Source organism: Puma concolor, chromosome C1, assembly GCF_028749965.1.
Source record: "Puma concolor isolate L17-30 chromosome C1, mPumCon1.1.hap2, whole genome shotgun sequence".
In the NCBI taxonomy this organism is placed as follows: domain Eukaryota; kingdom Metazoa; phylum Chordata; class Mammalia; order Carnivora; family Felidae; genus Puma; species Puma concolor.
In genome coordinates, this window is record NC_141674.1 from 58,211,766 (window position 1) to 58,236,060 (window position 24,295).

Here is a 24,295-nt window from a genome sequence, read left to right on the forward strand (position 1 = left end):
CCCAGATTAAGGGGCCATGCTCCATATTTTCAACGTTCAGATATAATTAATACAGACAACCGAGTGTCTAGCTGATCAATGTATATTATATTAAGTGTATAATATTTTCTTGTATGTTTTGCACTTATTTGATATTTTGAGTCATTATTTAGTTCATATTCTCAAGAATGTGGAAGAGAATATCACTAACTGCATGACGCATTTATCCATGTGGTTAAATATGGAAAATGAAGGAAAAAAAGAATAGAGGTAGGCAGAACCAGAAGCAGAAAACAGTAAGAAAAAACAAGGTAAACAGATTACAAATTCAGCAGAGAAAAAAGAATAAGGAAATAAATCAACATTTATTGATCACTTTGTTTGCCAAACCTATACCAAGACTTTTAATATATGTTATGCTAGACAGAGAATACAGCCGGGAGAGTCATATGAACAAGGAGGATGGAGAGGTATGAAGGTTCTCTTCTACTTCCAAATTCCTTTTATGAAGTTTACATTCGCTTTTTACCAGTGTCTTCATCCATTCAGGCTGCTATAACATAATACCATAGACTGCATGGCTATTAAAAAAAAAAATTATTTATCACAGTTCAGGAGGCTAAGAAGTCCAAGATTAAGGCACGAAGAGATTCAGTGTCTAGTAAGGGCTTACTTTCTGGTTGATAGATGGCCATCTTCTCTCTATATCCTCACAAGGTAGAAGGAGATAGGGAGCTTTGTGGGGTCTCTTTAATAGTGGCACTAATTTCATTCATGAGGGTTCTACCCTCATGACCTAATCACCTCCCAAAGATCCCACCTCCAAATATCATCATATAGGTTTCAACTTATGAATTTTGAGGGGACACAAACATTCAGTCTTTAGCACCCAGGTCCAATTATATAGCTAACACTTCCATATTTTTCCAACCTTCAGTTTAAAGATTACCTCAACAGGAAGGCTTTCCCTGATCACCATGATCAGTAGAACCTCTGATTTTCTCTATCACATTATCCTGTTTATTTGTGTTACATATAATAAAAATATTTCTAATTATTTTGTTTATTAACTACAGGCTGTGAGTTTCGCGAGGTCAGGTATGTCTTGTCTCCATTGCCTTTCTGGGGTCTAGCACAATGCCTAGTACAGAATTGGGCACAGTAACTACCTGTTGAGTATATGAATGACTCTTATCTGATAACATGTGTGTCTCTACATCCAATAGAAGTTAATTGAGGGCAAGAACAATTTCTCTTGGGTTTTTGTCACATTCATAATGAATTAAGTATTGACTGCAACAACTATTTATATTTTTCACCTATGTGTTGAATAACATGTATTTTAACAATAACAATTTGCTATATTAATACACTAATATAATATTATGAGTAAAGGCAAATTATCATGATGAAATATTGGGAGAGTGAGAAAATCAGGGAAGGAAAGAAGAACAGTATGGTAAATAAAGCTATGATGTAAAATAAGTAAAATCTGGGGGTTCCAAAACCCTTGGCATACAAATGCCATTAGTATCTTAGTAATTTTGTTACAAGGACCATAGTCCAAAAGAAGTACCTAACAGTTCCATTTATTAAGCAGTTAATTCTGAACAATTTATTAAATATTTATGCCCTGCCTAGTGGCCATTTGAAAAATAATACACATACACTAAAAGGGGAGATAATAGTTTTATTTCATGCTTAAATAACAAAAGTACTTGATGAAATGTGTGTACCTGTGGGACACCACTTATCTTCTCAAACCTTGGAATCACATCATTCACTACAATTCTGTTTCATATTGATTTTTGGATGACACTTGATTTTTAATCATAGAACCACCAAAAAGCCAGCTTCACAAAGACTGTCATCAAAGGAAAGTGCAATCTAATGTTGACACTGAGAGCCACCAGTTCACACAATATCTGACTGATGCCAAGTATTGCTTTGTTTCCCCCAAATATTTAAAACAACCCATGTAACACTGTGAATTAACAACAGCATCACAGGTACCTTGGAGCACAGTTTAGGAACAAGGAGAAGTGCTTTCAAGTCCAGGAGACATTAATTCAAATCTTGAATCTACCTTGTTACCAATTTTGTGACCTTGACAAGTCATTGAAAACTTCCTAAGCTTTGCTTTCTTTATCTTAGAAATACAGATACCAATAATGCTTAGTTTTTGTGGAGATGAAATCAGACAAAAACAAATACTTTTATACAACTGCAAGCACAGTTCTTGGCACAGAGGAAAGTTACAACAAGTGATAATTCCCTTCCCTTCCACAAGAGAATCATGTGCTAATCCTGCCCAACCCCCTTTAATCATTTTGCGGGCCACTATCTTGCATTACAGAAAACTTCTCACTGGATACCTGTTCACCATGTCCACCATGTTCAGAAAGGTTTTGGACTTTTTCCTTTGTTAGGAGACTCCACCTAATTTCTTTATATAGAGAAAACACATCTTTCTCCTGGTAATAAGTAGTCAATTACCATTGAAAATGTCCTTAAATGCTTTTATTAATACTAGGCCTGGACTCTTGAAAGCTCAGACACAAGCTTTTCCCCACCTCTCACTTCTGTCGTCAGCTCCCTTTCACTACAGCCATAGCAGTGGAGATTTAGTTTGAATGGCACAAGATCAATGGAGTTAAAGAAAAAAGAGATTCTACCTTTTCTTTCTCTCCCTCTTCTGTCTCCTCAGAAGCAAGTATGGCTCAATGTGCTTAAAATAGGACCTTCATTATATTTGATTCCCTACCAATAGCCTCCACTGTCTTCACCATAGTAGTCCCAAAAGCTTCACCCACTTTTCCAACATGAACCTGATTCCTCCAGCCTCTTTATAAAAGAATTGATAGAGACAAAGTTGATGCTTAATTTCCTTTGTTGGACAGTTAACTTGTCTTTTCTGTGAAGTCCATTTGGTAGGTGAGCTTTTCTCTGGGTACACAATACATAATATTACAGAGAAGACCTTCCAGTAAGACAGATCCAAGTTCAAATCTTGGCTCTACCATTCACTGAAATTGTGACTTGGAATTATGACTTTACCTCTCTAAGCTTTCATCTTCTTAACTGCAAAACAAAGATGATGATAATAAATAACTCAAAATAATAAATAACAGTGAAAAACAAAGTTGTCTATTAAATAATTAATAGTACAGATGAAGTGTTTAGCATAGTAGCAGTAGCAGCTATGTAATAGATTCTCCATAACTGATGGCATCATCATCTTCATCATCATCATCATCATCACTATTATCATTTTGTTCATAAAGATAATTGAGTCTAACTGGATCAGTGCAAATCCATTGTTCTTGCTTCAGTGTTAGTCCTCCTACGTGGAGGGTCTCACAGAACTCTGGAGAAAGGAAGCAGTTCATGATTAGCTACTACCATACTCCCTAATCACTATGGCTCTTTTTGATTCAAAATAGAAATTCTTAAGCAGTGAGTCACATCATAGCCACCATGCCAAGCTCCAGCCACAAAATTAGGACACAAATTTGAAAATTTGACCTATACATGCAATATAACTTGCATACTAAATGTGTAAGGCATAAGGGAAAAAAGTAATGAAACCCTTAATTTTATTTACATTTCTATGTTTGTACAACTTTTGGGCTGTTTTATTGACTAAAACAAAATTCCTGTAGTTCTCTATCAGGTGTCATAAGAATATTTCCTTTTTAAAATATTGTTTCAAAATATTATTTCAATGTAACTATGAGTTATATTTAAATTCATAGAGTGTTAGTACTAGACAGAAAATAACATTAATTCCTTTCATCTATTACCTTCATTTTACTGGTGAAATGAATAAGGTACACAGAAGTACACTGACTTGTACAAGATAGCCCGATTAATAAATGATAAAGCAGGAATAGAATAGAAATATGCCACCTTGCAACTGAAATAGTTTTGACAAAACTTAACATATTTTATACCTTTCCATGGTACAATTTCTCAAACTTGGGTCTCCTGTAGTTATAAATTTCTACAAAGATGTGTAAAGGCTTTACTCTCTATTCTGTCACCTTAAAATTTTATCATGAATTTCTTATGCTAAGCCTTTGAAATAGTTTTCAAAATCCATGAGAACACAGATTTCCCTCTTCATCTCCAGAATTTCCATCAATCCTACTCTCTTTCCTATCCCTCTTCAACTCTGGAGCTGGATTTTAAGTCTCAGATGTGCTCACAGCTGAGCACACTAGGAGGCAGCACAATATAAGGGAAGATCATAAGACTGGAACCCCAGAATCCTGCCTCTATGTTGGATCTTGGTCTAATTATCTCTGTAAGCATGGACCTCACTGAGTCTCAAAACCCACTTGTAGAAAATGAAAGAATTTGACTAGAAATGTTTTTTTAAATAATTAACACATATCAGATATACCCAGGTTTTTCACAGGCAAATATTCTCTTACAAACCTAACTAAAAGTAACCCCCAAAACAAAACTTAAGCCTCAAGTTAAAGAAACGGATGTTTCTTTGCAATACCCAAATACTTGAGCCTGTCATTATGTCGGGCAATAAAATGTATAATAAGAGTTTCTGACTATTACCAATTAGGTGTAAGACAGAACACATTTCACTTACTACATTTTTGTGTTCAAGTATATGCTTTCTTTGACTTAACAAAATATTTCTAAATGTTACATTATTATTTTAAACTAACAAGTACTAATGAAAGAGAAAACTGAAAAATACTAAAAATTATCTTTCGAATTGAAATTAACTCAAGATTTAAGAAAAAAAGAAATGAAGATAACTGCCGTGCATAAATTTATATTGCTACCTCCCCATGGGTATAGACAAGAATTTTTATATGTGTAAGAAAATGAGACTTTGGTATTTTATTTTCCCCAATGCCGTCTCACTATCTGTTTAACTGGCAATAATAATTTTAATTATAGAAGTTTAAATTCATACTTTTTTTAACATGTTCATTTGTCTTTATAAAGTTTTATTCTTGTACCAATGTTGGTCTTTACACTCAATGAACGGATTTAGAATGAAGATTCAACAGGCTAGATTAATCATGCGAAAACTAGAAATGTTAGGAAGAAGTCATGATAAAACTGAAGAAATTAAAGATAAGACCACTTGTTAAATAGCACTTGTGCATAAATATGACTAAGGATGAAAAAAAAAAAGTTGGTCAGTGATAGACTTTCCTCTTAGAACTCTTAAGGAAGTTCTCCCTTTACATGTGTATATACCATATATACACATGTGTGTGTGTATATATATATATATATATATATATATATACACACACACATGTATGTATATATATCTATATGTATATATCATATACTCACATACAGCTTATCATAAGTCAGTCCTGTGTTGTAATGAGATATAGCTTATCTCCCCAATTAGATTATAAATTTCCAGGGGCCATGGGTGACATTTTATCTTTCTTTGGAAAGTCCACAGTTCTTTGCACAGTGCCAGGCATATAAACAGGCATTCAAAAAATATCTGGTGAATAAATGGACTCATTTAAATTAGAAAAGCAAAATATTTTAGTACTTAGCTCAGAGAAACATATGCACTTCTCCTAGTGCTCCATAGTGACTTAAATTCTAGAGCCCCAATCTTTAAATCTGAGCCAAATAAAGATATTGCCATCTTGGTTAACCAATGTTTAAATGTTTACTTTCCTTGTCCTATATTATTATATCTCTCAGGATTCTTTTGTTCATCCAGCTAATGAAATGAGGATTGGGGAACTTCACCCTTCATTAGCTGAGACCCCTCTGTACCCACCCAAACTTGTTCTGCTAGGGAAGGACAAAAAAGGTAACATTGTGAACCTGATGTGGAAAATATGCCACAAATGCATGTGCATGATGAATCACCAGTTGTAAATGATGATACACCATAGTCTGTAGAAATATTTTACAAATATATATTCCTAACATTGTTATGCTATCTGTTTTTCAAACTTGCTTTTCTGTGTTTATTCTTGTCAATGTGCATAGCATTATAACATTTTCCCCTTTACATTTCAGAATCAACTGATGAGTCTGAAGTTGACAAAACTCACTGTCTGAATAACAGTGTTTCCTCAGGCACTTACTCAGACTACTCACCTTCCCAGGCTTCCTCAGGATCCTCTAACACCCGGGTTAAAGTGGGGTCCTTGCAGACAACAGCTAAAGATGCAGTACATAATTCTTTGTGGGGTAACAGGTGTGTTTAGAATTCCCTTTTTTCTGTTCCCAAGTGCTTTCTTTCAGCAACTTTAAAAAAAATTGAATCTTAATTTTTGAATTGTATTCAGCACATGAGTGGCGTAGAAGACAGAACAGGCAGGTAAGCAAAAACAGTTCCCCTGGGACTTCCAGGAGAGGATGAATGGTCTAGCAGCAAAACCATTGTTTAAGGGAGAGACAGTGGGTGATTATCAGGTTGAGATGATAGGACAAGAAATTGTATTTTTTTGTAATTTTTTTTAAAAAAAAATTTTGAGAGAGAGAGAGCATGTGCACATGCAAGTGGGGGTGGAACAGAGAGAGAGGGAGAGAGAGAATCCCAAGCAGACTCCTCACTGTCAGCATAGGACCCAAAGCAGGCTCCATCTCACAAACTGTGAGATCATGACCTGAGCTGAAATCAAGAGTCAGAGGCTTAACTGACTGAGTCATCCAGGCATCCCTTATAAATCAGAAACCAAAAGCCCTGTTTGCCCAATACTTATTTATGACACATGTGCTCATTTCACTATCCAAAATGGGTTAAAGTAAGATGCATGGAAAGCACTTATTGCCTAGTGTGAAGTAAATAATAAAATTTTCAATGCTATCATCATCATCATCATCATCATCGTTATCATCATCATCAATTTATCATCAGCTGGAAAAGTTAGGATGTAAGTAAAAATATTTAATCTTTCCAAAATAGTTCCTACTATATTATTTCCATTTTACAGATGAAAAATTAAAAGACAAAGAGCACGATAGAGTGACTCCATGAGGTAGTACTCACCCAGTTCTGATTCTTTGTTTTGTAACTTGCTGCTATGTTTTATGCTATAAACAGCAAATACAAATCATCATATGATATAGGTAGTCACTGATTTCGACTCATATTTTATTGATAACATTAGTACTGTTAGTAAGATATTCTTTGGTAATTAATGAATAACTATTTCTACCTTTCAATGCCCATGATGAAAATATTCAATGCCTGTGATGAAAATATTAGCAAAAACAAAAATCTCTCACTGATAAAAAAATATATAACTCAATGTTATAACTGTGCAAATCATTTACAATAAACCTAGAAAAATGAACATCTTCTAGAGATACTTTGGTCACTAGTGTAAACAGGCTAATGACCAAAAAATATAATATAATATAATATAATATAATATAATATAATATAATTTACATTCTAAGAAAATGTGTTCTCTATACAATGGATTTAACGTCTTCAATACCTGACCTTCAAATATATGCTATTTGAAGATAGTCTGGGTTCATTGGACGTATCAAGTATTTATAAGAAAGGTACTCTCAAACAATAGTTTGGAAATGTAAGAATCAGAAATTCCAGGATGAGGACCAGAAAGGAATCAGGGGATTCTAATTATGGGACAAGCTTCAGGACCATTACTGAAGACCCATCCATTTCTCTCACTCATTTAATCATCCAACAAACACCTACTATGTGCCTACGATGCTAGGCTTGAAGAGAAAAAAAAAATTTCTGCCCTCATGAGTTTACATTCTAGCAGAGGACACACGACAAAACGCGATAAATAAAATAGGTAAGTAAATTATATGATATGTTAGAAGGTGATAATTACAAGGAGGAAATAAAAGTCAGAGAAAGGTATAGGGATAGATATGAAATAATAATGCTATCTTAGTCATAAGTGAGGTGTGGTTGGATGATCCGTTAACAAAGGATTGTGGCATTTTTGGATGATGCTTCTCTTTCTGACAAAGACCCAGCTCTTCCTCATTTTCATGTTTCATCTTCCCACTGTCTTCACAGGATTGCACCATCTTTCCCACAGCCTCTTGATTCAAAGCCATTACTCAGCCAGCGGGAGGCTGTTCCCCCAGGGAATCTACCACAGCGTCCTGACCGGCTGCCAATGAGTGATGCCTTCACTGACAACTGGACTGATGGTTCACATTATGATAACACAGGGTTTGTTGCAGAAGAGACCACAGGCGAGAATGCCAACAACAATCCTCTCTTAAGTTCGAAATCTAGAAGCACATCTTCTCACGGACGCAGACCTTTGATTAGGCAGGATAGGATTGTTGGTGTTCCCCTGGAACTTGAGCAGTCTACACACAGACACACACCAGAAACAGAAGTGCCTCCTTCCAATCCTTGGCAGAATTGGACCAGAACCCCTAGTCCTTTTGAAGACAGGACCGCTTTCCCTTCCAAATTAGAGACAACCCCCACCACCAGCCCATTGCCTGAAAGGAAAGAACATATAAAAGAATCTGTTGAAATACCTAGTCCTTTTTCTCCAGGAGTACCATGGGAGTATCACGATTCCAATCCCAACAGGAGTCTTAGCAATGTCTTTTCTCAAATCCACTGCCGCCCAGAATCTTCTAAAGGTGTTATTTCCATTAGCAAAAGCACAGAGAGGCTTTCCCCACTAATGAAAGATATCAAGTCCAATAAATTCAAAAAGTCACAGAGTATCGATGAGATTGACATTGGTACGTACAAGGTTTATAATATACCATTAGAAAACTATGCTTCTGGGAGTGATCACTTAGGAAGCCATGAACGACCAGATAAAATGTTGGGACCAGAGCATGGTATGTCCAGTATGTCTCGAAGCCAGTCAGTCCCAATGCTGGATGATGAGATGCTCACTTATGGAAGTAGTAAAGGGCCACAACAACAGAAGGCTTCCATGACAAAAAAAGTCTATCAGTTTGACCAAAGCTTCAATCCCCAAGGAGCAGTGGAAGTTAAAGCCGAAAAGAGGATACCACCCCCCTTTCAACACAATTCTGAGTACGTGCAACAGCCCAGCAAAAACATCGCCAAGGATTTGGTTAGTCCTAGAGCTTACAGAGGATACCCACCAATGGAGCAAATGTTCTCATTTTCTCAGCCATCTGTTAATGAGGATGCTGTGGTGAATGCCCAGTTTGCAAGCCAAGGTGCCAGGGCAGGCTTCTTGAGAAGAGCTGACTCCCTGGCGAGCTCCACAGAAATGGCCATGTTTAGAAGGGTCAGTGAACCTCATGAGCTGCCTCCGAGTGATAGGTACGGCAGACCTCCATATAGGGGAGGTCTGGATCGCCAAAGCAGCGTTTCAGTGACTGAGTCCCAGTTCCTGAAAAGGAATGGCAGGTATGAAGATGAACACCCTTCATATCAAGAAGTGAAAGCTCAGGCGGGAAGTTTTCCAGTTAAAAACCTTACCCAGAGGAGGCCACTGTCTGCAAGAAGCTACAGTACAGAGAGTTACGGTGCCTCCCAAACCAGGCCAGTTTCAGCTAGGCCTACTATGGCAGCTCTTTTGGAAAAAATACCATCTGACTATAACTTGGGTAACTATGGTGACAAGCCATCAGATAACAGTGATATAAAGACGAGGCCTACTCCTGTGAAGGGAGAGGAGAGCTGTGGTAAAATGCCTGCAGACTGGAGACAACAGCTGCTTAGACATATAGAAGCTAGAAGGTTAGACAGGGTATGTCTGGCATTTCTCTGTAAGAATATCCCTCCTGCCTTTAGTTTTACTTTATTGGCATTTCTAAGCACATGTAGTGAAGCATGAACTACATGAATGAATAGATGATCAGCATTTTATTTATCTCTATATTGTGGGGAAATCGATCATAATAGTTTCTCATGGATATTGTTTACTGCTCTTCGAGAGTCCATAACCTGTAGGTGAATGATTTATCAAATCTAGCCTAAATATTGTTAGTAAGAAAGAATTTGACTCTATTATATGGGACGGTGCTTCAATTGCTTTCTGGCCATTAAGGCAGAATGCCTCTCCTAGGACACAGAACTGTTCTCTAGTGACCTAAGGAGTACGATTTTTATTGAATCTATAAAAAGTGAGTATTTTGCCCCTTAATGCACAGACTCACTTATAATAAAGTCAAGCCTAATTTGTTTATAAAATTTGCATACAGTTACTGCTATGGGACTCGTAAACTTATTACTTCTAATGAGCAATAATCTTCCCAGCAAGAAACAGAAAGATAAAATAAGCAGAGATTAAATGCCCTCCTACACATTACTTTATTAAATAAAAAATCCTGCCATTTCAAATGTTGGCTTTTATAAAGAAATAAATGCTTAAATTCAAATCATACTATAGGCAACAAAAATAGCTGATGTCTTTATGAAGACTACAAATGTACAAATTAGTGTGAATATTGCAACAACAACGCAAAAGGAAATTAATCCCAATTCAGTTACAAACTGAGTCATAATAAAGCATGGAATGAATAGTGATTGAGGAGAGTAAAAAAAAAAATATATATATATATATGTACTGTTTTAAAGCTGAGAGTGACTTTTTGTTGCCTGTTCATATCTATCTCTCTAAGAAAAATCTGGTATTCCATTTTGTAGAACTATGATCAATTGACCATTATCAGTGAGTATACTTCATGGCTTTGGTGTAGAGGGCTTTGCGTACTCTGCATTGACCTTAGAATCCTCAGGTCTCTTGTAAAAATAGAGCCTTTGTTCTCATTTCCTAGGGTTGAAAAACTTAGTGTAAATTGGGGCTCTGGGTAATAATTAATAATATACCATTAGAAAGTTTTGCTCAATAGTTTTATTATTTTATTTGGTGTCCTGTTAAAAACACAGGTCACTGCATTTATTATATATTTCTTTAATATTGAATTTTATGTTTTCAGGTATACTCTTTTTAAGTAATTATATTGTTTGGAGGTCGTGTCTACATGACAAGAACACAATTATTTTTAGGGAAAAGTGAACTGATAAATGGGGGTGTGGGTGTTAGTTTTTCAATGTGGAAATTGGTTCTGCCTTGCAAAATATTTCATCAGAATGTCTGTTTCAAATAGGTGTGCTCAGTCCCATTGAAGGGAGCCTCATCAAAGCCTCATGACTGGCTGTCAGTGGGAGACACCTGGTCAGTTGTCACCATGCCTTACCTCAACTTTTACCCTCCATGTAGACAGATAACTTGGAGGGCGAAAATATTTGGGGCCAAATAATACAGTACAGTTTGGGAACTCTGGCCTCGTGTAGACACGACCATACGTAACAGGGTAAGATGAACTAGTCAAGAAAGGTTATGAGAAGCTTTTCGGAGCATATGTGCAATGGCTAGTAATTTGAGGCAAGAGAAGAGTGAGTGAGAACAAAGCATGAGAAAGAAGACAAAATTCTAAGCATTTGGTACCATCATTTATTTACTGGTTTCTCAGATAAACAGTTCCTCTCCTTTGATCAGAGCTACTCCGCTAGCTGGAGCAGGAATTTGGAAAGAAGAAAATAGGTCTGGGGGAGGGGGATTTGGATCAGCAGAAGTTTGGAAGCCTCCTGACAATCCCAGATCCAGATAATTAAAAGTAAACTCATGCGTGTTTCCTATTGCTGTGCCCACACCTTCCTTTTTAATTAGCTTCCACGTTTCCCCTGTATGTTTATAATTCCCTCAGTCTGTCTTTCATTCCTCAGATCAACTTCAATGTATGTGCAATAGCTTCTTATTTTATTCCAAGAAATTAAGTTACCTGAGAGTATTGCTTCAAGCCACTGGGTTCTAAAAGTTCTTTTTCTTGTTTCCTCCACGTAACATTTCTTCCCCCCCTCAATGGAGTTATTGAGCTTTTCAGGCTGTATCTTACTTAAAATTTTTCAGCTATTCACAAACATGAATTCAGGGTACTGAAGCACAGTCTCGTTATATAAAACTAGTTTAGACATAGCTGTGCTACTTCACATACTGTTCAAAGTCAGACTGCACCAGAGATTTGGTGTGTTTCTTTCCCAGTGAAATTTAGGTGAAGATTTCAATCCGGATATCAAATAGTTATGTTAGAAACCATAAGATCTTTGTCCATTCTTCATAAGACAGAACTGCCTAGAGGCCTGGACATTGGATAAGCTTAACAGTCCAAAATGGTGTTGGTTAAGGATCTTGCCCGGTGTTGACCTTGGAGAGGCAGCTACAGATAAAAGATGCTGTTTTCTCCTGTAGTTTAACCTCAAGGCTCATGCTTCCACTACAGAGTCCCACTGTGACTGAGAGAATTTAAAACCTGAACCCCTATGTCCGAGATTGCTACTCTTCTGCAGGAACTAAGAAGGCACTAGACTGAAGTAATTTTAAACCTTAAGGAATCATTCAGGTGCTAGATTGAAATGTTCAGTGTCCTTTTCAACTTTGGCATGGTGACAATGAAAAATCTCTGGATGAAATAATCAAGGATCCATAACAAATGTGATTGGTAGACAAGCACACACCATCAGGAGCATAGTCTTTCAACTGAGTTCAGTAAAACTGATGCTAAAAGTCATTACTTTGCAAACAACGCCCTCAGAACAGAATAGCTGTTTGCTGTTATTGTTCAAGAACAGTCAGTCTTTAAAAAGTGTACTAAGTTAATTTGTGTAGTTTTTTTTTTAATCCAAAATAAGAGAATTACTTAAAAGGGCCAAATACTGTTAATTATTACATTTTTATGAGAGTTGGAAAGTGGAGATTATACTAATGGAAGCTATTTGATGACAGGGCCTACAAAATGTTTTAATTTAAATGACGTTCTGTAGAAAAAAATTAACTAGCTATCAGACACTTGGGATAACTTTAGATGCACCGATTGAAGGATAACCACGATGCAGATATCACCAGAGTGCTCTAGATAGTTAGGTATTTTTGATACATAGCACTGTGCTCGCTTCGGCAGCACATATACTAAAATTGATACATAGCATTAATAGTTCAAATAAAAATTCCTATAGATTCATTATGAAATTTCTCCATTTTAAAATGTAATTTTTAAGCAACAAAAAAAACCTTAGAATCCTCAGATCCACATACAAGTTATTTGACTGGTTTTACTAAATTAATCAGTAAATTCAGTTAGCCAATAGTCAGATTGAATGATTTTTTGACCAGATCTTTTTCTGAGTTGCTGTAATTATGTCTATAGACAGAAATAAAGGACACTGATTTTGGCTTTAACATTGTAGTACATCCATTTTAAGGCAGCATTAGAAGCTGGCATTTGTCTTTTGTATGTGTTTATCTCACAATGTGAAAGAGACCATGAGATTTGCAGCTGGCAGAATTTGATTAAGATCGCACTGTTTGAAATTTTCAAATCAATAGACTACCACAGATGAACAACATTTGTCCAAAGTCACTACTATCATGATATAGAAGAGATAGGTTTTATGCCTTTGAGTTAGCAGCAAATGTAAAACAGAATGTATCCTTGCTTTTTTGTCTTTTCTGTAGTTTTGGATGGTATTCATTATGTGCATAACTAACACTGTTTACTGTATGCTTCTGTCTGATCAAGTGCATGTTTAAAAGGAAGTTACTGTTTGCCCGCTTAAAGTTAAATGTTATAAATTTAAACATGTTCATGTAATAATCAGTTTGTTGAGCATGTGTTCACACCCTGTCACATGATTATTTCCTCTACTCAGAATGCTGCTTACAAACACAACACAGTTAACCTTGGCATGCTGCCCTATGGAGGTATTTCAGCAATGCATGCAGGCAGAAGCATGACTTTAAACTTGCAGACTAAGTCTAAATTTGATCTACAAGAACTACCTCTTCAGAAAGTAAGTATGGACTGCCTTACATGTGTCAGCATACCAAAGCCAATTAATGTTGTTTGTTCACTTAATGTGTTTAGGCTGTACATACAACCCTGCTTATAGACTCTCCTGAGTTCAAAAAGCACAAGGGCAAATGATGTGGAGCCCAAACTCTTAGCTGCTAAATGAATCTTTGGAGCTAGAACGATTCGCAGGTTCCTGCTTAATAGCTTTGCTTTTTGGATTGAGCAGGCACATGGCTTTTTGAGTTGCTCTAAGGCTCATTTTCTTATTACCCATTTCTTTTTCTTTTCTTCTTTGTTTTCCTTTCTTTCGTGTGTGTGTAGATATATAAACATATATTTTTAAACCTTTTCAGAGATAGCCCTATGTTCCCTTGCTGACACATTCTGAGAACAGAGCTAGAAATTATTGTTGGATTTCAGTTGATTCCTTTGGAAACGACATAGAGACCTAAATTATAATGGAAACGAAGTGTTTGGCACTTCTCGATGCTCCTTCAGCCCATTGTCTTTGTGGGAAATATTACACAGACATAAAACGTGAGGAGCAAGTTGTGGTTTAGCTAGCAAATTGTTACTCACCCTAGACTAATGGGAAAGGAGCACGTTAACATGGCCTTAAGTGAAATTGTGGGCTAATTTGAAATGAAATATACTGGAAGAGGACACATTTCCATTGTCAAAAGAACATTTCTGCTGTTTTATTCAGGCAAAACTGAGAATGCACATTTTACCTGTTGAAATGGATTAATGCCTCTGTCTTAGTTACATTTTGATGGAGGCTAATGAGTCATTTTCACACAATATGTCATTATGACTATATTATTAATATAGTCATTAACCTAGTAAGTTTTATGAAAAAAGCAATGCAAAGTAGGGATAACAGAATGACAGTAGCCTCCAAACACTTCTCTCATAATAAAATTGATGAACATAAGGAAAAAAAAAACCTATCCCAGCAAAATGAGGGTCAAAAGACCTTGAATCCATGTTTTATTGTCAAATTAGTCTTAATAACAATCCCTGACTCTGGATAGTTTGCTTCCTACCGTGAATAGAGGAATAAAACCAAAGAGACATTTATATTCACAGCTTTTTCCTCACCCACAATTATTTTGGAAAGAAAAAAAAAGACTAAATTAAGAACTTTTGAATGTTGTTTCTCCTGTCCTCAGTCTCCTGTGGCAGGACAAGGGGTGTGTAGGTAACTTTCCTTCCAGGGAGAAGAACAAACCCTGGTTTGTGGCGTTTGCTAATGTCTGTGATGTAACCACTCCCTCTATGGCCAAATTCAAGGTACTAACTTAACATCGCTGAACACAGAACTGGGACATGAGTCCAGTTAGCTCTCACGAGCTAGTACAAATCAGCTCCAGCACACTATCAGCAAGACCCTTTCTATGGCAGCCTCTACTTTAATGGAACTTTTTCTTCATGTCACCTCAGATGCCCAGGGTTCTCATCTTCTGCCCTCACAAAACCAGCATTCAAAAGACCCTGAAATGTGTTTGCACTAAGGAGTAATGAGACATCACAACTGAAATAGGTCTCTCCCCTGGAGGGCTTGGCACTTGGTAGAAATCAAACCCTTAAACTAAGAGGGTGGAATTTCAAAATTCAGTGAGCAGATTAGAGACATGTTGATAGGAAGGGAGCTATTGCTTGAACCCCCTCAAATTATATGGAAAACCCCTTATTTTGTTTAATGTTTAGTCCTATTTGCTTATCCATCTATAGAATGACATAAATATATTCTGAAAAATGGGCTATACTTGAAACATATATTTCTCAATGTCTGCAGTGTTCCCCAGATATAAATTCAGTACCTCTGTGTTGCTGTATTAATTTTCTGATCTTGTGTGGGGTAGCCTAGAAAATGCATTCATTAACTGTTACTATAGCTCTAAGATCATTTATATCGGAAATATTACAGAGTTATCATATTTGGAGACTTTTCAACCTTCCTCGGTTAGGTACAGAGATGAGCTAAAGGAATTCTCTTTGGGAGCTGCATTAAACTGCAACCCAAGAATAATTCAAGTATTGAAATATTCCATCTCAAAACGAATTATCATCAATATGTTATTATCCACACCAGAGAGAGAGAGAGAGAGAGAGAGAAGGCAAGGGAGGGAATAAAGAATACGGACAGGGCAACTACTCCATTACCCCTAAAAGATTTTATGACCCTAAATTATCAGTTTAAGGCCTATAAACTTTGAGCTTTAGACATCTGGGACAACTTTCCTACCTGCTGCCAGTGCAGGAACTTTATTAGGTATGGGCACCGAGTGCTCGATATCTCAATAATACTCCAGACCCTACTTCCATGGATTCCAGTCTGTCTCTGCCCCGTTATCTTTGTGCTCAGGCACATCTCTTCCACAGAGCTTCTTTAATTTGAAAATTTCTTTGGTTTCTCTGCCAAGTTTTAGAGACAGCCTCTCGTAAAATTTTCCTTTCTTGGCTCCACTGGCCATTGCTAACAGATCCTATGTTTGAGGCTTAATTTCCCTGAACCCTTCTCACCAGGAGAGGAGACAGGCAAAAATTATTTTCCTTTGCATAAAAACCTATTACAACACTTTCGCTACTTAAGATAATAAAAATTAATGTCAGTAATTTAAGATTTCTTTTCAGTCTCTAAATGCTTGTGAGCCACGAGAATTTCATTGAAAATATAGAGTAAGAGCAATTTATAAACAAACATTTTCAGTAGATAAAATTGACAAAACTGTTCATGTTCCCGTGGAAATACTGAGCTCTTTTTATTTATAAAATTCCTAAATGACAATCCTGGCAATCCTTAGTTAGGTGCTGTGGTAAATGACTCTGAATGTCGAAGGAATCTAAATTAACATTTTCATGCATTACCATGTAAGCACTGGAATTCGAGTTGCAGCTACTTTTGTGTAGGTAGTGCCCTACCCCGGGAACATTCAAGGCTGAAATCCACACTCTTTCCCCATACTCTGTTTTCAAGCCTTAACCTCTCTCAATTAAGAGAAAGGAGCACTGTTTGTATTTTCTCTGTCACACTGAAACTATCTGTTTGCAGGTTGCCCAGAGAGGGCACCTTTCAGTGCTTCTGACCTCCCCCGACCTCCATTTTGGTAATTGACAAGAAGTCACTATTTGTGCTAACTGAGGTCCTGACTCAGTGTATTATTTGTTTTTTGGTTTGAGTTTCTATTTAAGTTACCAAAAATATCTAGTTTTTTTTTTCAAATTTTTAAACAAATTTGTAATAAATTATTTAAAGGATATAGCTATTTGTGAATGAAGATCAAAGAATCTATACTTCTATTTTAAAAGTGAATATTTATGTAGATGAAAAGAAAAGACTTTCCCAGATTTTGCTGTGCATTGAATATTTCTAATTTGTTCATATTTATTACATGCCAGGTCAAGTATTAAACATTTTTCATGAATTACAAGCCACATATAGGCTCCATACTATGAACAGTAAATTACATATTCTATGGTAATTTTATGACATCTGTTAAGATATTAACAGAATGTTAATAAATACAACAAAATTTTTTTATTATTTTTTAAATGTTTTATTTCTTTTTGAGAGAGAGAGAGCATCAGCAGGGGAGGGGAACAGAGTGGTGGGGCCCAGGATCCAAAGCGGGCTCTGTGCTGACAGCAGCAAGCTCAATGCGGGTCTCAAACTCACAAACCATGAGATCATGACCTGAGCTGAAGTCGGACGCTCAGCTGACTGAGCCACCCAGGTGCCCCAAAATTATTTTAATATTTAATATTCTTTAATGTTTTTATTCATTGATATTTATTTTAATTTCCTAAAAAAATTAATAGTACTTATAACCAGAACACTTAACCTATATAAATCAGCTATTAAATTATAAAATTATTAATATTTTCTATCTATTCATTTATTTATTTATTCATTCATTCATTTATCCATTTATCATTTATTTACTGCCTCTCCAAAAAGCATTTAAAGCAACTTTCTATGACATTATTAATGGTTCCATGTGCTTCTTTGGATGTGTTCTGTTGTAATTGAGCTTAGCTATTGTCTTGAAATTTTATGTTATTAGAGAGAAATCTAATATTGTAAAATGTCAGTTCAAAATGCCATTTTTATTATCCAGATTAATGGTAGAATAAGAATTTCAACAAGAGAATAAAGACTAGGATTTATGAAGAATCTACTGTGTACCTGGTACCATTAGGTACCTTAAATATGTTTTTTCACACTACCCTCATAAATCCACAAAGGAAGTATTTATCTCATTGTACAAATGAGGAAACTGAGGCTCACGTGTCACACAAAGGAACTTCCCTCAATTCTGTTTTACTACTGTAACCCTGGCACTTAACATGGTAGTAGGCAAAATTTGAATCTGACTCTGCTTGGCACCCTGGTCCCTGCTGTTTTTACTGTACAATGAAGCCTTCTCAAATATTTATAAAACCTGGCATTTTCAGAGAACATAACTCAAAATAGTTGATAAAGTTTGTTCATATACATTATGATCTCACATCATCTTCACAATAATCCAGAAAAATAGATATTATGGGATGGAGAAGAGAATACACAAGTCGAATATATTAACTAATCCAAAACCTATCATGACCCAAATCATTCCCTCTGTGCTACGGACACAGGGCTCTCATAGCAGAATTTAGTAAATGTTTAATGTTACCTTAAGTAACCTTACCTTACCTTTACCTTAAAGTAACCGCTTAAAGTTACCTCATGCTCACCCATTTCCTGGGCACTCAGTTATCACCAGGAAATATGCTTGATGGCAGGGAAAGGCCAAAGATTGTGAACACCCCAAAATCACAAGTTAATCATTCCTGCTACTGCAGCCCCAGAGACAAGTGGGACTGGGGAAGAAATCACTGGCCTCTTCTAATTCCACCTCTGCAGGTGTGTGGCTGGGGTATAGCATAATCTCTTCCACATTGAAGAAACTGATACTTTTTTGTCTTGTTCCTTTCTTTTCAACTTCTACCACCATATTATACCGTAGCACCCACTACTTAGTGCCTTATTGGAACAGACACTAATATAAATTACAATTTCAGAGGAAGGGAAGTTGAAGTGATGGAAATATATGTATTAAATAATCTTTTCATAGAATTTTGCCTGGAAGAAGATGGCCTTGCTATCTGTTTTATTACTTGATACTCATCCTACTACCTTTTGAATTAGAGAAATTTAGATAGAAATGTTTGCACCTATTTAAAATTATTTTTTAAATTTCTAATGTCCTTTCTTACTGGATCTATGCACATGATTCAGGATCAAATAGTACCAACATTTGATGTGCATTTATTCACCCTACTCTCATGGGTTACTTAATCCCGTTTTTTTTCTGCTGAAAGCAAAGCAAGATTTATGTAGCACCTTGGGGCTATAGTTTCTATTGCCTATAGTTTCTATTGATTCTGCTGGATTTATTATTGGCTATCTATCACTCAAGGAAGATTCACTTATCTTTCTAATTATGAAAAAAACCTCCAGCCTGTAAATCCACATAAATCCTCATGGACAATGACTAACATTACCAACATCATGATGTTAGTACTCACACATACGCTTCCTAACCATAATAATGAAATGCTGGTTTAAAAATCATCTGAACATTACATTACCACCTTCAGATTGAACCCCTTGAAATCAAAATCATTTATATTGTAACTTGGCGTATATTTGTCTTTGTAATACCTATTTTTTAAATATATGTGGAAAATAAATTATATTCCAATTTTCACTGGAAATACTTTTGGGAAAATTGTTTTTAAAACATTTTTGAATCTATGGTAATGCCTTTGTGAACTATAGGCTAATTACTAAGCAAAATAGATCCTTGAGATCTTAAGGCATACATCCTGAGACATTTGCAAAGTGCCAAATGCTAATACCACTCTCATATAATTTCTCCAGCTAAATGCAGTAAGTATAATTTGTCAAGCATTCAGTGTATCCATTAATTAGCTAACGCAAGTAAAACTACTGGGTCAGCTAAGCTCATTTATTCATATACGTGAATCCTGCATATACACACATACTCACATAGGCACATATAAACACATGCATGCACACATTTATATACATGCATATATATATCACACGTTTTCATGCATATTTATGTCTCAGCCAAATTAGAAATTACTTCTTCCAGTACACACTTGTGCTCATTCACAGTAGTCAAAAACATAAATGTTAAATCTATAAATGTCCATGGTCATTTTTGGGACAGAGTCCCATCAGCAAAACTCCTAGCATTGGAGTATTTCTTAACAAATATAATTTCTGATTTTTCACTAAATCATAATGACCATTTTGTCTATATTTTGAAATATTAAAGATCTACAGAATTTAGATGCTGAGAAAATGGTGCAATATGGTAATTTTCGATGTCTTCTATATTTAATTGGTTACATATGCTGAGGAAAAGAAGATTCATTCCTACTTTTTTAAAGTATCTAAAGAAAACATCTAGAATGTAGTATTAGAAATAATTGAATGAGTAACTGAATCTCAATTTGGTTATTTTCTCTGAAATAACAAATTTCAACAATGATAGCTTCATTACTTTTTTAAATGTTTTTCAGTTGCTCCTTTTAACCTTTGTTAGAATTTTCACAACTCAGCAACTGCATTTACATACAATTCAGTAGCAGTTTGTGAAAAGTATAATTTTTTAGTAAATAGCTGTACACCTTAGGAACAGAATGTGAACCCACTGTATAATTCTTTTTTAGATTACCCATCCCCGCCCTCCCCCCAACATTGATAAGCTGTTTTCATGGTCTTTCTACTTCTCCAAACTTAAACTCCCCTTCCTCCCAGGATGTCTCACTTAAGAAAAACAAAAAAGGCCAGAGCATTCTTGAAATGAATAAAGGAAATTGCTTTCAGGAAATTCCTTTAATTTCCGTGTCTAGTGAGAGTATTTTTTTCACGTGTCTGCATGTTTATGTTTTCTTTGACCCCTGTAATGTAGAATCGATGTGGTTGCTAATTCTAATTTTAAAAAGAGAGAGAGATTCCTAAATGAATGAAGAACCTACACCATTACGATATTAGGATGTCAACTAAAGGATTTTCACCTTTTTTTAACACCAAGAAAAATTCTGCAATTCTCAGTTGCTCTCTGTGACAAAGAGTCCTGTCTGGGCAGCTGAAGCAGGACTCGTAGAGGAAATAGAGAAGGAGATGGACATGATATAGAGGGGGGAAAAAAAGGGATATCTGTGTTATATATTCTGGCCACTTCTTAAAAGTGTATTTTGCAAACACTTAGCCAGATGAACACATTTTTTATCCCATTTCACTGGCAAAGAAATCAAGCCAGAAAGACATGGATATTAATTTAAACCAAAAACAAACAAAAAAACACCAGCTAGGAGTGCTTACCCTGAATACTTATATTTTAACTGCTTAATTTTAATAACTTGATTTGTTGTATTTTAATATATAGAAAAACTGTGGGGGGGCATATGCAAACGTGTTAATCTGAAAAAGGAAAAGACTATAATGGAAATATTATAAAGGAAATATTAGTAAATAAAGGAAAATTAATGCTTGAAAACAGACAGACAGGGATTTAGTAGCAATCTGTTTTTTTTTCAAGTAATATGTACTTTAAATGTGTTACCTACATGCGAATTTTCAAACAACCACAAGTGAATGCATTCCTAGCTAACCCAGAAGCTTCAGTTCAGGATGGTTTTTCTCTTTGTTCATAGTTTCTGATAGACTCCTGAAAAAGGAATTCACATGGCCAAAGTACAATAAGAAAATTGAGTTACCTCCTTACTTTTCATGATATCCATTATACCTTAGGAAAACTCCATCTGGTATCATAACCCTGTTTTAAAATAGTTCCAAGCAATCCTTTTTAAAAAACGCATGCAATCAGCATGCAGATTGGATGGTTATATAATTGTTTTTTTAAAAACCAACAAGGACCACTCTGTATAACCAGATGAGAGCTGCCAAGCCGCCCATCTGTGCAACATTGTGAAGAGAATGGCCCAGTTTTCCCACCCTGGGGTTGGACACTTCCTCACACAGAATAGAGCTGCACATGCACCCTCTAACTAGGCTTGATTTATCCATAGGGATACTTCAAAACATATACAGAAAACGGTGTACGAAACAGCATAATTTCTCATCCACAGAAGAATTCCCCAGCAAATCAAGGAGTAGCTGCATATGTGGTAGGTTAGAGAAGGAGAAAAGTCATTGAGAAAAGTTAATCTCATTCCACAGGAAAAATGTACCACTACTATATCCCTCTATGGGAGCCCATCTTTCTGATGGTTGTAATTACCTGCTCAGGTCAAACTATGGAACTCTCTCCCATATCAAATACTAATAATAATAAATACAGGGGTATTATTATTTGTTAAAAATAATAAGCAGTAAATCAGCTAAAAATATATGAGGTGTTTAAACTTAAAGCACAAATGATCTATATAAATAAATTTAGAAACACAACAGTCAGATTTATTTTATGCTGTGATTCTAATAGCACAACGTTTTTGATGTTGCTTTCATATTTCCCTAAAAGCTATCTGTAGATAATATCATAGTACCGTAAGTCTTACACTATACTATTATTAACACTATTTTGGATTAGTGCAACGCATGTTCTCCCAGAATCAGTACAGCCTTATAAAATTTGTTTTAGGTTTGGAATATTGAAAGTTATATACTATGTATTATATGGTTTCAGTTTATAGTCTAAACGGTAAGATTATAGTAAAGAAATGAATTAAGCAATTTTTAAATGTTGTGGTTTTTAACAATTGGTTAATGTTATTCGGATTATTTTTTATTCAGGTATTGTAAATAATCTAAACTTTTCTTTAAAATTCAGTAAGTAATTCTAAAGTGGTTATTTTCATTGAATTTCTCATTGCTTCCAAAAACCTGTCAATTCAGAATTCTTATTAAGTAAATAGTGAATAATAATACTTCCAGTTCAGAATATTTGTTTTTCTGCGATTAAACACAATTAATTTTACAGTCACTAGGGACTCTTTTCAGAAAACTATGATAAACTTCTATTACATCACTAAAGAATGCCATACCATTTTTGCAATAGACCCCGTCCCAGCAAAGCAACATTTTAGACAATGGACAAGAAGATGTATCTCCTAGTGGCCAATGGAATCCTTATCCTCTTGGGAGGCGGGATGTACCTCCGGACACCATTACTAAAAAGGTAACCAGTTTCAAATTAATGACACAAACGATGAACCTTGTGCATCCATTGTAATATGTAATCCATATTTTATGTCATAACCTCATTTCTAATTTTGTAATAAATTTAGACTAAATATTTTCCCACTATAAGGAGTTTAGTTAACCATAAGTGCATGAAAAGAATGAAAAATGTACACTGCCAAATGTTCAGAGTTGGTAACAGATTTTTATAAACAATATCCTGCCACCTCTATGGATACTATCACCTCTTACTAGTGTCTGATACCCACCTTTGAAGTGCAAGTACAGGATTGTGTGTAATATACACTTCTGACCCTCTTGAGTTTAGCAGTATGGTGTAGCCAATTTGTGTAAAATGAAATTCAACTAAAAAGATTGATTTACCATTTGTAAAGTCATACCGGTTCATTCATCTAATCATTCACTCGATAAATACTTACTGAGCAACTGTGCTCAGCTATGTGTTGAGCAGTTTTTAGATTCTGGGGAACAAAAGTAAGATATGGTGTCTTAACTTGAAGATCTTTTAGTCTAGTGAGGTAGCCTAAGTGATAAGTAAGTAATTATAATGCTACATGTTAAATTACCATAAAGGGAATAAGAAGAAAGCCACAACCCAGGAAAAGATAATTACAACATATATGAGAGACAAGGGATTGCTATTCCAGAATATATTTTTTAAAACTCATATAGTCAATAAGAAAAGACATACAACACAATACAAAAGAATGGTAAAATACAAGGAGAATTAGGAGAGTAAATAAACATTTTAAAAAGCAGAATATTTTTGTCAATCAGAAATGCAAAAAAAAAAAAAAAAACAGATGCTACTTTATACCTACTAGTCCACAAAAATTAAGTCTGAAAAATGTAAACTGTTTGCTAGTATAAGAGCAATGGAAACCTTTTCATAGTTCCTGTAGGAATAAAAACAGCCATTTTGGAATCAAATTATCTTATAAAGATGACCATGAGTGTACCTTATATTCTAAAAATTGTCCTCCTAAGATGTTATTCAAGACACTTTTAATGTTTACAATGGTAGGAAACCGGAAAAACCTACCACCAGAAAAGTATGTAAATAAATTCTGTTATTCACACAAAAGGATATTTTAAAGCAATGAAAATTAGTTAATCAGTAATTATGATAATATGTATAAACCTTAGAAACATAATTTTAGTAAAAAACAAGTTTCAGAAGATGGAACACATCAAACCTATCAAATTTATAATTCTCAAAAATAAGCAAAACTAAAATATATTGTTTAGGCATAAGTACATGAGTCAGAA

At 35.3% G+C, this 24,295-nt stretch overlaps 1 protein-coding gene across 9 annotated transcripts in view; it reads left to right on the plus strand.

Moving 5' to 3' along the window:
* The window catches only part of LRRC7 (leucine rich repeat containing 7), a 571,671-nt gene that overhangs the window by 470,142 nt on the left and 77,234 nt on the right, over window positions 1–24,295 (plus strand). For 5 of the 9 annotated variants that reach the window (XM_025930871.2, XM_086717263.1, XM_086717265.1 and 2 more), the window contains 5 exons: window positions 5,686–5,797; window positions 6,010–6,190; window positions 8,000–9,680; window positions 13,643–13,783; window positions 22,884–23,003. In XM_025930871.2, coding sequence (XP_025786656.2) covers window positions 5,686–5,797; window positions 6,010–6,190; window positions 8,000–9,680; window positions 13,643–13,783; window positions 22,884–23,003 — 2,235 coding nt within the window. Of the gene's footprint in view, window positions 1–5,685; window positions 5,798–6,009; window positions 6,191–7,999; window positions 9,681–11,043; window positions 11,251–13,642; window positions 13,784–22,883; window positions 23,004–24,295 lie in introns of those variants that run through there. The other 4 variants (XR_015254784.1, XM_086717266.1, XM_025930878.2 and 1 more) reach the window with 4 other exon arrangements.